This window comes from Bos grunniens, chromosome 11 (genome assembly GCF_055505025.1).
Source record: "Bos grunniens cultivar Pamir isolate PY7600 chromosome 11, Bosgru_T2T1.0, whole genome shotgun sequence".
NCBI lineage: Eukaryota > Metazoa > Chordata > Mammalia > Artiodactyla > Bovidae > Bos > Bos grunniens.
Window position 1 is genome coordinate 13579118 of NC_141175.1, and position 17017 is coordinate 13596134.

General features: G+C 38.4%; 1 protein-coding gene and 1 pseudogene across 15 annotated transcripts in view; one reads left to right on the forward strand and one right to left on the reverse strand.

The window, feature by feature from the left end:
* RABGAP1 (RAB GTPase activating protein 1) overlaps positions 1-17017 on the reverse strand; it is a 169408-nt gene that overhangs the window by 35155 nt on the left and 117236 nt on the right. For all 14 annotated transcript variants that reach the window (XR_015136365.1, XM_086325323.1, XM_086325313.1 and 11 more), the window contains one exon: positions 3142-3255. Coding sequence is in view for 12 of the 14 variants with exons in the window: in XM_086325323.1 (XP_086181449.1) it covers positions 3142-3255 (114 nt within the window). In the remaining 2 variants the exon portion in view is untranslated. The remainder of the gene's footprint in view (positions 1-3141; positions 3256-17017) is intronic.
* LOC147362571 (large ribosomal subunit protein eL21 pseudogene) lies at positions 4812-9046 on the forward strand (annotated as a pseudogene). The gene has a single exon (XR_015136367.1). The product of XR_015136367.1 is annotated as a large ribosomal subunit protein eL21 pseudogene (transcript).

Consider the following 17017-nt stretch of genomic DNA (forward strand, 5'->3'; position numbering starts at 1 on the left):
AATGTATGCTTATTACAGCACTTAACATACTGCATTTTAGAGGTCCCTCCTCTCTACTAGACTACTAACTTCATATGGGCAGGGGTGGTGCCCTATTCAACCTAGCAGCACATCAACACATACCAGGCACTCACCAAACACTGTCAATGTTTATATGTGTAAACATGCTTTCATAAATTCAGGTGAAATTCAATATAATCTCATTATATCCCCCACTTTGTCAAATTTTATCTGATGAGAGGGCCTACAGAACAAGAAACACCCATCTTTTCCAAAGACAAGATGCACAGAGAGATTTAGAAATGATCTTTTATAATTTAATGAGACAACTTTCTACCTATCAAATCAGTAAAAACTAACAAGTGTTAAAACCAGTTTCATTAAGGCTGTTAAAAACTAGCAGTAACATATGCTAACACAGGTCTGTGGAAAGCTATTTGACAATATGGATGAAGGTACTAATCAACATTTGATTAGTAAAGAAAGAATAAAGGTTTCACAGTTAATAGCTGTGCTGGAACTCCACAACTGCTAATGTCTGGTCTGGCTCTTAGGCCCACTACTTACATTCCTTATTTGTATGATGAGAATAATCACAGTATTTATATAATAGAGCTGATGTATTATTCTCAGTCCCCTCAAGTAAAGTACTTAGTGTATGGCTTTACCAATTATGTCCTGGGATAAAAACCTATTGAATTTTCTATAGGTACAGAATGGAGGGGAGCATTTTCTATAGGTAAAGAATGGAGGGGAGCATTCCTGAAGGAATGCATACAGACATGAAAGTACGTAACACATTTGGGAAATGTTTGGAATATAAGGTTCACGGAGGCTGTAAGGAAATATGGGGAAGAAAAGGCATTTCATTAATTCATCAACATTTAGTGAGCACCTACTATAATATGGCATGCACCGTGCCAAGGGCTACAGATGCTAATATATGTAAGAAATGATTCTTGCCCTTGAGAATTTCACAGTTCAGTTGGGAAGTCTGACAAGCAAATCAACCAGAGTACAGTGAGAAGTTCAATATGATTGAAGCATAAAATATTTAGGGAATAAGCCAGGATATATTACAGAATGCCTTTAATACTAAGCTAATGGATTTAGGAACAGGAAATAAACTAAGGAATTTTGATTCCATTCTGTGGGTTTAACGGAGGCCACTAAAATGATCCTGTTCTAGGGTCAACACAGAGAAAATAATAAATAGGCTTGAACCCAAAGGCAGGGAGACTAATGCAAGGCAGCTTTTATGTAAGTGCCAGCAACATATGATAGTGGCCTGTACCAGGGCAGTGAATAGAGAGGGAAGTACTGCTGCAAGAGACAACAATCATATCAAACTGAACGTGGCCAAAGGAAGGAACTGAAAAAAAACTGAAAAATGATTGTATCTTCAGCAAGACAACAGCATGGGGGTAAAAGGACTATTTTTCATTAAAAGAGATGTAACAACTAACCACAGTGGGAATATTGCTGGATCCTGATTCTAACTAAACTGTACAGACATTTAGGGAAATCTGATTATGGAACAGCAACTGGATGGTACTGCTCATTAATGCCACAGGTGGATAATGATCTTATTTTTTGATGTGCGGTGAAGACTTATTTTTTTGATGTGTGGTAATGTTTGAAGTTTGCTTTAAAGCACTTTAGGGAAGATGAAGCAACTGTGGCAATATGCTGATAAATTCTGGGTAGGGATATAAACAAACTCATTTACACTATTCAACTTTTATGGATGTTTGAAAATTTTCATAATGAAGTATGTTTTTAAATGGACCGTATTATTATACCTTTTCTGATATACTTGACAGACTTCCGCAAGGAGATCAAAAAGCAGCTGGAAATTCAGGCCTTGAGCTAATGTAGATTCGGAAACACTTATGCAGTGGTGACAGCTGAGGCTGTAGGGTGGAAGGAGTCACCCAGGGAGACAGTGGAGAGCTACAGTAACCAGCGGCTGAGCACCTAGAGGAAGGCCTCTGTTTTAGGAACTCACGCACGCGAGATAAAAAGTCATGTGGGAGGGAATCAACGAAATTGTTACAGAAGTGAGAGCTTAACCAGGAGGAGGAGAAATCAGGAGCAGATAGAGCTGTAATTAAGATCATCATGAGAGAGAAACCACAGCGTAGGGGGTCAGGAGTATGGGATCAGAGTCAGTGAGAACAGGGTTTCCTTCTGGGACATTTTTCAGGAAGGTGAGGGATAGTTAGATTGTTTCCTTAAATGGGAAGCACAACTGAGAAGGGTTTAAAAAGGATGATGACAAGAGGATCACAACAGAAATGATAGCTCTGTAAGTTCTATGAGAAAACTGAAATTAACCCCAAGAAATAGTTCGCTAAGTTCCAAGCGTCTTTATAGTTTAAAGCACCTGGTTTATCACTGGGGCTTCCCTGGTGGCTCAGACAGTAAAGTATCCTCCTGCGATGCAGGTGACCCAGGTTGAATCCTGGGTCAGGATTTCCCCTGGAGAAAGGAATGGCTACCCAATGTAGTATTCTTGCCTGGAGAATTCCATGGACAGAAGAGTCTGGTGGGCTACAGTTCATGGGGTCGCAGAGTCAGACATGACTGAGTGGCTAACACTTCCAATTTATCATTGGAGACATTGTCTTTTATTGCTAGTCTGTCCTAAAACTAGCTGTTAGTTTTGCCTTCTCAACCGTAATATGCAAATTCCTTGAAGGTATGTCTTGTGCCTTATACTTCCTATATAGTAGGTGCTACATAGGTACTTGCTTAGTTTTAGGGGGAATAGACCAAAGCCTAGTTCTGAGGACCAAGAAAGTCAAATTCATCACTTACAATGTGAATACTAAAAAGGAGTTTGTAATGCTGTAGGACTCAGAGGCTTTTAACATAAAACCAACTCGTGAGTCTAAATGTGGTGCCAGGGAACTATTGACTGAAAGTCCTGATTAAAAGAAATCCTACCATTTTATTTTAAATTATTTCCTGTTCACCATGAATCTAAAATTGTGTTGTTACTTTTGGTTTTACAAAAACTATTCTCTTTTTTTGCATTCTTGGACATAAAATACAAATTACATTTTGCAGTTATCTTTTGCATAATTCCAAAGGAACAGAATAACCACCTAAAACAGGCTTTTTTTCAGTATGAAATACCTTGCATATTTTATATAAAGAATCTTGTCCATCTCCTCCTGTGTCCTTAAAGTAGTCATGGGCTGGGAATGTCCGGTTAATATCACGAGTGATAGCACTGTCCTGGGGAGACTCCTGTGGAAACACCAGGAAGCAGAAGGTTCAGTAGTCAGTGATGGATGTACTTGTCTAGGCTAATACAACAAGGTTGTCTTCTAATTTACCTGCTTTAAAATGCTGCAGGAACATACATACACACATGCATGCCTGCGTCTTCAGGGAAGGAAAAGTAAATACTAAGAGGGGAAAAAAAAAAAAGAAAAGAGACCCGTTTCACTGTATACACCTCATGTATATTCCATCTCTGCTGCAAGGAAGTGCAGGTGATAACCTTTCTATTGTTAAGAAGGAAAATGTGTTTCAAAGCGGATTTCCCATAGGAAAACACTCAATCTAACCTCAAAAGAAAGAGGCAAAATGCTCCTGTTAGAAAAACTGGGTACAAAAATTGCTGCTTTAATTGATCCTTTGGCACAAAACTAATGGGCCAGGTTCTCAAAGGGAAAACACAAGTTCCCGGATTGGAACTTACCCAGGGGCAAATGGCATAAAAATTCACATAGCCGTCTACTCAATATGAAACTAGACTATCAAATGCCAAGGGAAAAAAGAAAAAAAAAATGCCAAGGGATTCAAATGGGCTATGGGAAAATATCCCTTGCTTTTTTACCAATGGAGAAAAACTGTTTCCTCTTCTACAATAAGTAATTAAAACTAAATGAATGTCAGTAATGCACAAAATATGCCAAACACCCAGCTATTTCTAATAGCTTCCCTTTGTTAAATTTTATTTGCTCATGTGCTAAAGAATTGGAGCACAGAAACATGACCTTCTGTTTTAACAACGCATTGTCCTCATAGCTAAGACAACAGACTTGATTCTCCTCAGTGAGACTGCATTATATTCAGCACACCATCCAAGAGCCTGACACTCTTGTTTCAAATGAAAAATTAGTAATTTTTTTTTTGGGTCTTGTAATTTTTCTAGCCTTTTAGGTAATCAGGTTCCCAGGGCCGTAAATATTTTACAGTTGTGCAATCTAAAATAACTTTACATTAAAAAAATTTTTTACTGTATAAATTTGACATGTTAACATCATGTAAATTTACAGTGTAGAGCATGTTACTCTCCATGGAGTCGCAGAGTCGACTGAGTGACACTTTCACTTTGATACATTTATACTGTATTGTAAAATGATTGCCAGTATAGCAGTATCACATTGTAGTTCAGTATTGCTGTCTACATACATACTGTGCATTAGATTTTTGGCTTATTTACTACTCATTATTACTACTCATTACAAAGTTTGTATGCTTAAAAACTAGTCTTATCCTTTCAACCTCCATCACTAGTGAGCTAACTTTAAGCCTGTGCTCTTTCTTAACCTGCAAACTATTTAAGCCTACAGTGACACTGCCAAACTGCTTTCCAAAGAGATTTACTGGCAGACTACCAGGATTTTTTTTATTTTTCTGACTACTAGTTTTTAATGCATCATTAACAACAGTCAGGGCAGCTCTGAGCTGTGGTGATCCCTGACAGCACAAAATGCAAGGTGAGAATTAAAGACTACAGTTGTTATTACAGCTTCTAGGCTGTAACACACGGAGAGGAAACAGAGCTGGGGATAGGGAGTACTTCCCTGAGTTGAGAAAACAGACAGCAGAATTCAGGGAGGGCAAGGTAGCTAGACTCTGCAGCTCAGAGTACCAAAGTGAAAAGCTGAACAGAAGGAGGTCTGCAAAGCTACCTAGAGGGGTCCCTATGAGTCACAAAATCATAAAGAAAAAGATGATAACCTGGAATTCATCAAATTAAAAATCTTTAATATTCAAAACTTACTGTTAAAAACATGAAAAATGGAAGCCATGAACAGGATAAATCACCTATACAATCTATCTGATAAGTGATTTATATCTGAAACATATAAAAGGCGACAAACAACTGATTTAAAGGGAGGAGGGGAATGGTGGTAAAAGATGGAATAAATGTTTCACAAAAGAAGACACAGAGATGGCAAATAAGCACATGAAAAATTTCAACATCATTAGTTATCAGCAAAATGTAAATTAGAAGTACAATGAGATTTCTCTGCATGGTCACTAAATGCTAAAATGAGAAGTACCCAATATATAAAGGACTAGTAAAGGGTGAAGAACAACTTGAACTCTCATACATTGCTGGTGGGAATGCAAAATGGTACAAATACTATAGAAACCATTTGGAAGTTTCTTATAAAGTTAAACATATGCTTATCATGCAATTTAGTGACTCATGTCTACATAGTTATCCAAGAGAAATGAAAATAAAAATGCATGTAAATACCTGAACTCAAATGTTTGTAGCAGTGTGATTCCTGATGGCCCAAACTGGGCTCCAGTGGGTAAATGGATAAAGAAACTGTGGTACATGCATATAGTGATGGAATACTACTCAGCAATAAAAGGGGAAAAACCCAGTGATAATGCAACATGATAGATCACAAAAGCATGAGACTGTATGAAATAAGACAGACATAAAAGACCACTTTCTATAATTCCATGTATATGAAATTCTACAAAAGACAAATCACAAGGTACAGAAAGCAGATCAATGTTTGGAAGTGGCTGGGGCTCAAGGGAGAAGGCTGATATTTGGCAAAACTAATACAATCTTATAAAGTTTAAAAATAAAATAAAATTAAAAAAAAAAGAGCGAAGACAACTTTTTAATACGCATATTAAAAAGCAGAGGCATTACTTTGCCAAGAAAGGTTTTTCTAGTCAAAGCTATGGTTTTTCCAGTAGTCATGTATGGATGTGAGAGGTGGACCATAAAGAAAGCAGAGCGCCAAAGAACTGATGCTTCTGAACTGTGGTGCTGGAGAAGACTCTTGAGAGTTCCTTGGACTGCAAAGAAATCCAACCAGTCCATCCTAAAGGAAATCAGTCTGAATATTCATTGGAAGGACTGACTCAGAAGCTGAAACTCCAATATTTTGGCCACCTGATGCAAAGAACTGATTCACTGGAAAAGATCCTGATACTAGGAAAGATTGAAGGCGGGAGAAAGGGATGACAGAGGATGAAATGGTTGGATGGTATCACCAACTCAACGGACTGAGTTTGAATAAGCTCCGGAGTTGGTGATGGACAGGGAAGCCTGGTGTGCTTGCAATCCATGGGGTTGCAAATCGTTGGTCATGACTGATCAATTGAACTGAACTGAAGTAAGAGTGAATGGAAGTGATGGAATTATTTTTGAAGTGATGGAATTATCCATCACATCCATGGTACTAATTAAAACATGTTGTATTGTTCACTAAAAGCTGGTGAATTTTATTGTACATATATCACATCTAAATAAGGTGATTTTAAAATGGAAAACAGCTTTTTGGCCGGAACGGCCATGTTCCAGTGATTCGCCAAGATGACCAACACAAAGGGAAAGAGGCGGGGCACCCGCTACATGTTCTCCAGGACTTTCAGAAAACATGGAGTTGTTCCCTTGGCCACATACATGCGAATCTACAAGAAGGGTGATATTGTAGGTATCAAGGGAATGGTTACTGTTCAAAAAGGAATGCCCCACAAGTGTTACCATGGCAAAACTGGGAGAGTCTACAATGTCACCCAGCATGCTGTTGGCATCATTGTAAACAAACAAGTTAAGGGCAAGATTCTTGCCAAGAGAATTAATGTGCGTATCAAGCATATTAAGCACTCTAAGAGCCGAGATAGCTTCCTGAAACGTGTGAAGGAAAATGATCAGAAAAAGAAGGAAGCCAAAGAGAAAGGGACTTGGGTTAAGCTGAAGCGCCAGCCTGTTCCACCCAGAGAAGCACACTTTGTGAGGACCAATGGAAAGGAACCCGAACTGTTGGAGCCCATTCCCTATGAATTCATGGCCTGATGGGTGTAAAAATAAAGACCCGGATTGTGCAAATGAAAAAAAATAAATAAAATGGAAAACAAACAAGAGAGGATACACATACAACCAAACAAGAGTCTCTGGATGATTCAGGTCCTTTAGATTAAGAATTCCCACTACTAGTTTAGCTGCTGCTAAGTCACTTCAGTCTTGTCCGACTCTGTGCGACCCCATAGACGGCAGCCCACCAGGCTCCCCCGTCCCTGGGATTCCCTAGACAAGAACACTGGAATGGGTTGCATTTCCTTCCCCAGTGCATGAAAGTGAAGAGTGAAAGTGCAGTTGCTCAGTCGTGTCTGACCCTTTGCGACTCCATGGACTGCAGCCTACCAGCTTCCTCCGCCCACGGGATTTCCCAGCCAAGAGTACTGGAGTGGGTTGCCATCACCTTCTCCAACTAGTTTAGTTATATGTACCTAAAAAATGAAAATGATGCCAATTCATCTTTAAGGCCTTAAAACCAGGGGCTTAGCTTAGAGTCAGATGTATCTGGGTTTAAAAGCTGGCCTTACTCTCTTACTTGGCTGAGAAACTTAAGGTAAGCTTGTCTTCTCTGGTTAATATAATCTACCTTATAAAGTTGTAATGATGGTCACTTTAAATAATCTATAAATTATAAACATGTAAAGAGCTTCCAAGGCTTCCCTGGTGGCTCAGTGGTAAAGAATCTGCCTGCAATGAAGGCGAAATTGGTTAGCTCACCTGGGAAGATCCCCTGGAAGAGCAAATGGCAACCCTCTAGTATTCTTGCCTGGGAAATCCGATGGACAGAGGAGCATGGTGGGCTACAATCCACTGGGATCATAAGACAGTGGGGTATGACTTAGTGACTGAAACAACAAAGAGCTTCCAGAACTGCCTGACACATATATAAAGCACCTGATAAAAGTGAAAGCAAGCACAGCGTCCAGCACCCTGAGAGCTGGGGCTGTCCTCTAAACACACGCACATCCACACACAAATAAGCACATACTCATGCACACAAATGTGCGTGTGCACACACACTGTTATAGAGTACACACACGCACATACATGGTTCACAGAATGTGTATTGTTTTTACTTTTTTTTTTTGTTTTTACTTTTGAATATTTTATTTTCCTATAAAACTATTTACATAGGGTTAGAAACTGTGATTTAGTTTTGTAACTTCCAGAGCCTAGCAAAATCATGACACACACTTAGTGCCTGATAAATATATCAAAGAAAAATCCAAAAGCTTCCTTAAAATTGAGTGATGACAATGCTCATGTGATCAACAGCTCTCCCCAAACCACAATCTCTAATGCTAATGTTTATTAATTCAAGAATCATGTGAAAGAGGCATGAGACCAATCAGAAGAGAACCTTATTAATAATTAAAGACATTCTGACTAAATACCTGAAAAAAAAAACCAAGACTGCTATGATGATTGATTCATTAGTGACTTTCAAATTGTGTCATATGCAGGCAAGAGAATAACTGTGATGAGACACAGAACAGAGCCCCACCTTGTGCCTTCTCTTTATTTTTTAACAAAATAAGAAAGTAAGGTTATTTTAAAAAATTAAGTGCCTTATCAGTACCTTTAGGGAAGTATATTGATTTTACCAAGCCATCCCAAAACTGAAAATTTGTTTCCTCAGGGGTTTTATTATGAAATATTTCAGTAATGACAAAAGTATAGAGAACATATAATGAATACACATGTGATTATCAAGATTAAGAAAGCAAACATCATAGATACAACTCTGTACACCTAATTCGAATCTGATATGCCCTCTTCCTCCTTTTATAGTTAACCACTATCCTGATTTTGCTATCATTGCCAGGCATATTTTAATGTATATGTTATGTACATATATGTGTGTAGATGCATGTATTAATATATGTATATGAATACAGTATCTACAAACCATATATATTCTTTACAGAATGTTTAAAGTATTTTCTTTAAATGACATTATAATCCATGTCCTCTTCAGTAGCTTCTTTTATTCAATACTATATCATACAGTGGAAGTGAGAAATAGATTTAAGGGACTAGATCTGATAGACAGAGTGCCTGATGAACTATAGAAGGAGGTTCGTGACACTGTACAGGAGACAGGGATCAAGACCATCTCCATGGAAAAGAAATGCAAAAAAGCAAAATGGCTGTCTGGGGAGGCCTTACAAATAGCTGTGAAAAGAAGAGAAGCGAAAAGCAAAGGAGAAAAGGAAAGATATAAACATCTGAATGCAGAGTCACAAAGAATAGCAAGAAGAGATAAGAAAGCCTTCTTCACGGATCAATGCAAAGAAATAAGAGGAAAACAACAGAATGGGAAAGACTAGGGATCTCTTCAAGAAAATCAGAGATACCAAAGAAACATTTCATGCAAAGATGAGCTCAATAAAGGACAGAAATGGTATGGACCTAACAGAAGCAGAAGATATTAAGAAGAGATGGCAAGAATACACAGAAGAACTATACAAAAAAGATCTTCACGACCCAGATAATCACGATGGTGTGATCACTGACCTAGAGCCAGACATCCTGGAATGTGAAGTCAAGTGGGCCTTAGAAAGCATCACTACGAACAAAGCTAGTGGAGGTGATGGAATTCCAGTTGAGCTATTCCAAATCCTGAAAGATGATGCTGTGAAAGTGCTGCACTCAATATGCCAGCAAATTTGGAAAACTCAGCAGTGGCCACAGGACTGGAAAAGGGCAGTTTTCATTCCAATCCCAAAGAAAGGCAATGCCAAAGAATGCTCAAACTACTGCACAATTGCACTCATCTCGCGCGCTAGTAGAGTAATGCTCAAAATTCTCCAAGCCAGGCTTCAGCAATATGTGAACCGTGAACGTCCTGATGTTCAAGCTGGTTTTAGAAAAGGCAGAGGAACCAGAGATCAAATTGCCAACATCCGCTGGATCATAGAAAGAGCATGAGAGTTCCAGAAAAACATCTATTTCAGCTTTACTGACTATGCCAAAGCCTTTGACTGTGTGGATCACAATAAACTGTGGAAAATTCTGAAAGAGATGGGAATACCCGACCACCTGATCTGCCTCTTGAGAAATTTGTATGCAGGTCAGGAAGCAACACTTAGAACTGGACATGGAACAACAGACTGGATCCAAATAGGAAAAGGAGTACGTCAAGGCTGGATATTGACACCCTGTTTATTTAACTTATATGCAGAGCACATCATGAGAAACGCTGGACTGGAAGAAACACAAGCTGGAATCAAGATTGCCAGGAGAAATATCAATAACCTCAGATATGCAGATGACACCACCCTTACAGCAGAAAGTGAAGAGGAACTCAAAAGCCTCTTGATGAAAGTGAAAGTGGAGAGTAAAAGAGTTGGCTTAAAGCTCAACATTCAGAAAACAAAGATCATGGCTTCCAGTCCCACCACTTCATGGGAAATAGATGGGGAAACAGTGGAAACAGTGTCAGACTTTATTTTGGGGGGCTCCAAAATCACTGCAGATGGTGACTGCAGCCATGAAATTAAAAGACGCTTACTCCTTGGAAGGAAAGTTATGACCAACCTAGATATAGCATATTCAAAAGCAGAGACATTACTTTGCCAACAAAGGTTCGTCTAGTCAAGGCTATGGTTTTTCCTGTGGTCATGTACGGATGTGAGAGTTGGACTGTGAAGAAGGCTGAGAGCCAAAGAATTGATGCTTTTGAACTGTGGTGTTGGAGAAGACTCTTGAGAGTCCCTTGGACTGCAAGGAGATCCAACCAGTCCATCATAAAGGAGATCAGCCCTGGGATTTCTTTGGAAGGAATGATGCTAAAGCTGAAACTCCAGTACTTTGGCCACCTCATGCGAAGAGTTGACTCACTGGAAAAGACTCTGATGCTGGGAGGGATTGGGGGCAGGAGGAGAAGGGGACAACAGAGGATGAGATGGCTGGATGGCATCACTGACTCAATGGACGTGAGTCTCAGCAAACTCTGGGAGTTGGTGATGGACAGGAGGCCTGGCGTGCTGCGATTCATGGGGTCACAAAGAGTCGGACATGACTGAGCGACTGATGATCTGATGACATTTTAATGATTAATCTATGGTGATAAACATAGCTCAAGTGGATTTAACTGTATAACTATGTAGTTATTTATGTATAGAGTTATTTATCTATTCTACTGTGGATAAACATTTAGATGATTTCAACATTTTCCACTACAATGTGATAATAAAGATTCACGCGTCTTCTCAAAACAAAAAAGAGAAAGAAATAGAACAGAGTAAAGACTGGGTCCTTCAGCTCAAAATGCAAAATAAATCATCCTGCAATTATCAAGAGAATGATACAAAAGGAGTCTATATTAATATATATTACTGTGGGTTAATAGTTTTTATTTAGCCTAGGATATATGAATTCTCAATTCAGTTTTATGTATGTATTTTTGGCCACACTGTGCAGATTGCAGGATCTTAGTTCCCCAACCAAGGATTGAACCTAGGACCCCACAGTGAAAGCGCCAAGTCCAACCTCTGGACTGCCAGGGAATTCCCTTGAATTAAAATTAAAACTCAGTTTTAATTTTAACAAACACATAGAATATAAAATAGCAACACAAAGAGAAAACTACAGGCATGTTGGGAGTTAAGAAATCTTTGAAATAAAACTGTTTCATGAATAGCTCAAACAACAACAGATTGTTGTTATCTGCTTCAATTGTGAAACTGCAGCATGACAAAAACTTATTGCACCCCTAGAGTCATTTAGAGGAAAAATAATTGGATTTCACCAAAATTAAAAATTTTCTGCTTATAAAATGTGTCATTAAGAGAAGAAACAGGCCAGTAGTACATGTATCTGAAAAGGAACTATATTCAGAATATATATAAAAATGTAAAGACATGACCTAATAAAATGGGCAAAAATTTGAGCAGACACATTAGATAAGTAAATGAAAAGGCAGTTACCAGGACAATGCCAATTAAAACCACAATGAGCAAGTTAGTCAGAGCCTCTACTAAAAAGAATGAGTTTTTGGTGATGAGGGGAGAGCTACTACCTGGAACACTCTGTAGAGAATAATTCAATCAAGTGGAGATCTGGAAAATCAGAATGATAATTTTAAAGCACTGAAGAAGATGACCCAAAGCAGCACTAAGTAGTTTCTGAAAGGTTCAGGAACTTAAAAACAAAAAGGAGGAAGAGGACTTAAAGCACTAAAACAATAATTAAAATAAACTCCACATTGACAAAACTTTTCAAAAATGATGACTAGACATGTTATTGAGCTACATTTGAAGTTCAGCTACAATAAATTATTCTGAAAAAGTTGTAAATTCTATTCTTGAATTCTATCTCCACTCTAATTGTATTTCCAAAAGAGATTTCTGTGTTTTTAAAATGTCAGATGAAATCACTCTGGAATTTTATGAAACACGAATGGAAGCTCTGAAATAGGCTATGAATGATAGATTGCGGCTTAAGACAAACAGGAAGGTTAGAAAATTATATGAAGAATGACAGAAGTACAAAAAGCTTCAGCACATTCTATGCCAGTTGTGTCAGTCGTAACAGACTGACCGACGATAAAGATACCTTGAAAATGGATACACAGTTATGAGAGGGATAATTTAGAAATTCAAATGTACATAGAATAGGAAAACATAAAACACTTCTCTGAAAAAACTCTGTAACTGGTTAGTTCTCATCCATCTGCCTTCCCTCTAACTGTTTGATCATGGAAGTCATCAGGTAAGTAAGGGGTAAAATGCCCTTCAGAGAAGGTGACTTTGAAAATTCACATACTGCATTTTTGAAGCCTTCAAGAATGATAATAAATCGAGGAGTTCTATGTGAATCACGTGCTTAAAATATTTGGTCTTAGGAAATATGCTGAAGAACTTGGGAATAAATCCATTTGACTTGCCAGAAGCCAACCTGTACAAAAATGATCCAAAAATTCTAACAATGATGGATTTAGTACGTTCCTATCAGAATAATGACATTGTTAAATTTGAAAAGATTCTGAAAACAAATCACAGTAACATTTTGGACAATTCTTTCCTAAGAGAACACAGAAAAGAGCTTTTGTAAACCATCTAAACTCAAGTGCTTATAAAATTAAGATTTATACCATGATACACAGTCCTTTTATTTCTAAGCAGTTAAACACAGACATAGCTGATACAGGGCACTTGTTAGCATAAAGTATACTGGATGACAATATTCACAGCCAAATTACATCAGCCAAGTACATCTTTTCAGCAGACTGTACTTAGTAAAGCTTTTACAAATGTGAAAGTTTTTAACTAGTCAAAGCTACAGTTTTTTCAGTAGTCATGTACGGATATGAGAGTTGGACTATAAAGAAAGCTGAGAACTGAAGAATTGATGCTTTTTGAACTGTGGTGTTGGAGAAGACTCTTGAGGGTCCCTTGGACTGTGAGGAGATCAAACCAGTAATCTTAATGGAAATCAGTCCTGAATATTCATTGGAAGGACTGATACTGAAGCTTCAATACTTTGGCCACCTGACAGGAAGAACTGACTCACTGGAAAAGACCCTGATGCTGGGAAAGACTGAAGGTAGGAGGAGAAGGGGACAACACAGGATGAGATGATTGGATGGTATCACCGACTTGATGGACATGAGTTTGAGCAAGCTTTGGGAGTTGGTGATGGACAGGGAAGCCTGGCGTGGTGCAGTCCATGGAGTCAGAAACAGTTGGATATGACTGAGTGACTGAGCTTACAAATGTACTTAAGGCAATCATGAAGAACAATTAAACCTTATAGGAACAAGAAATGGCAAAAGTATTGTAAGGTGATATGTCCTGAAAGTTACTGAAGTCATGGCAGATGTAGTTCTTTTAATCAACTGGCTCTATGCTTTGGCTGCTTCATTTATTGTAAGAAAACAACAGTTTTACTGTCCAGAAGAAAACAAAACTGCCATACGATTGTGCATTAGTAACATTCTGCCAACTTTTTCTGTTAAGAGCCAGATGGCAAATATTTACTCAACTCTCCCTCTGCACAGTAGAAGTAACCACAGACAAAATGTAAATGAATAAGCATTTCTTCATTCTAGTGAAACTTTATTTTCAAAACAAGAAGCATGCTGGATTTGCCGAAGTTTGCCAAGTCCTCTAAATATACAACATGATAACTTGTCACCAGCAACATGACCAGAGAGAAGATCTTTGGAATGATTTAGAATACACTGACATGTTACTGTTGATTAACTTTATATGTTTTACTTGCAGAAATTTTACAACAAGATACTACAACTTGAAATGTATATGCCTCTGAACACTTTTTCCCCATGTAATAATGAATGTTAAAAATATTTGCTGTATTTTACAAAAGTCAACTCTCCAAAGTGTATAGTTCTATAGCAGCAATGCAATAAAGATTTAAATGAAACCCTACAATTATAGTGGCATATTGTCCCTTATATTTCAAGCAGTAACACAAACAGTATACAAAACTCAGAAATTCTAAACATACACGTTAAAACATATTATACTGGCTAAAATAAAAAGACAATACCAAATGTTGGTGAGGATATGAGACAACTGGAACTCTTAATTGTTGCTAGTGGAGATATAAAATGATACAACCACTTCAGTGACTTACAAGGCAGTTTCCTGTAAAGTTAAATAGGCATTTACAAAGACCCAGCAATTTTATTCCAAATTTCATTTTGTTTCACACAGGATAAACAAAACCTTGTATCCAAGAGGAAAAAACATACACAAAAATGTTTATAATAATATTATTTGCAATGGCCCAAAACTAGAAACCTCAAATGTCCATTAACAGGGGAAAAAAAAAGACAAACATATTACCATTCATATAATGGAATGTGTACATACATTGCTGGAAATAATTTTACTAAAATACTATAAAATAATAGCACTTTAAAAATGTATTCACTAAACAAATACAGAGAATTAACACTTCACACTAAAATCTGACTATTTCCTGTTCCCATACTCTTATAAAATGGGACTAGTCACTGTTCCCTAAACATAACCCCAAATTAATGATACAGCTTTAAGTGTTAGCTACTTGGTTGTGTCTGATTCTTTGCGATCCCATGGACTGTAGCCCGCCAGGCTCCTCTGTCCATGGAATTCTTCAGGCAAGAATACCAGAGTGGGCTGCCATTCCCTTCTCCAGGGGATCTTCCCGACCCAGATCGAACCCAGGTCTCCTGCATTGCAGGCGGATTCTTTGCTGTGTAAGCCACCAGGGAAGTTCAATGTTACACCTTACTGCATTTTAAAAAGACAAATCTAACCTTTAATTTTCTTAGTATAATAACAAGCCCTTTTTGTTTTCTTATTTTAGTAAAACATTTCTGCTTCCTTACAATTATAATACTGGGGAAAAAAAGAGATAATTTCATAACTCAAATAACTGTAGCTTATGTTTGGTGAGCATATGCCTAGCTTTTATAAAATTATTTTTAAAATTGAGTTTATATTGTTTTGAAAATTAACTTTCACTAACTGTAAAATGTCCTGAGCCTCTTTTTCTGTTATTTGACAGTTATCCTATCCTAGCATTTTTAGTGGACAGTAACATGGCCATACCAAAATGTACTAGGCTGAATCTCAGACTCCGGTATATTCAGGCTGTTCTACTACTTTTGCTATAAACAAGGCTGTGAAGCAGAGTTGTGATTCTGAAGGGGAAGAGATGATTTGTGCAATCAATCTTTTCCCTAAAAGATCCAGCATAACTCTTATGTTTTGGGATTTGAGTTGCAGTGCCAATCTGTCCTCCAGAAAAGTTGTACACTCCAATTCACACACGACATTGGTATCACCTTTACATAACTGCCCTCCTGTTTTGGAACTGTCACTTATATACTTGTCTCAGCTTCCTTCTGGTCTGTATATAAGAACTGTCTCTAAAGTTGCAGAGAATGGCATATAAAATTTACAGACTCCATCCCATTCTAACTCCAATGCATTTTTTGCTGAACCCACGTTGACAAATATAGAGGGGAAAGAAAGGCACTATCATGCAAACATTCCCTCATTCTGTCAGTTGAGAAGCTTCCCAAGTGACTCAGTGCTCTTGCCAATGCAGGCGCCACAGAAGACATGGCTTTGATCCCTGAGTCAGGAAGATCCCCTGGAAGAGGCAACCTGGAAATGGCAACCCACTCCAGGATTCTTGCCCGGGAAATCCCATGGACAGAGGAGCCTGGCGGGCCACAGTGCATGGGATCACAGAGCCAGACACGACTGAGTACATTGTCAGTCAGCAAGCAACGAACACACCTGGTGCCAGAATCTTGGTTTCCAATACCATTTACCAATAGAAGGCACTAGGCTCCTTTTGGAAACGGTTGATTCCAGGACTGGGGCAGGAGATACACAAGATAATCCCAGAACATCGAGAATTGGCAGAGGATAAGGAAGCACTTCCCCCCAACTCACACCACAAAGAAAACCACCCATAACCATGGGAATATGTCAAAGTGAAGTATGTGCCAAACATAGTTTCTAGTAGCCACAGCCGGAACAATTTGAGCAATAAAATTAATGTAGTAATACTAGATTATAAGCTAAAGTATAAAAGAAATATCCATGGATCTATGCTTATATAAATAAATGAACAAATAAGTAAATAAATGGGGGCAGAGGGGAAGAGGCAAATCTTCCAGAGAGAGCTCCAAATAATTTCTGTAACCATCGTGCCCTCATGGAGGGAGCCCACTCCTCTGCTGGTTGTGCCCAGAGTCTTCCTTCAGAAGCGTACAGGATGGTAACAGGGCGAAAAAGTCACAACACTGAAGAACTCTGACAGACACAGCCTCAGTCAGATGCTCACGGTGCACACCAACAGGGACGAGTCATGCTGACAGCACAGCACGTACCCTCGATCTGAGGTAATGAAAACGGGGGTTGGCTACGTATTCTTCTTCCCCCAAACTCAAAAACTTAGGAGAAAAACACCAGA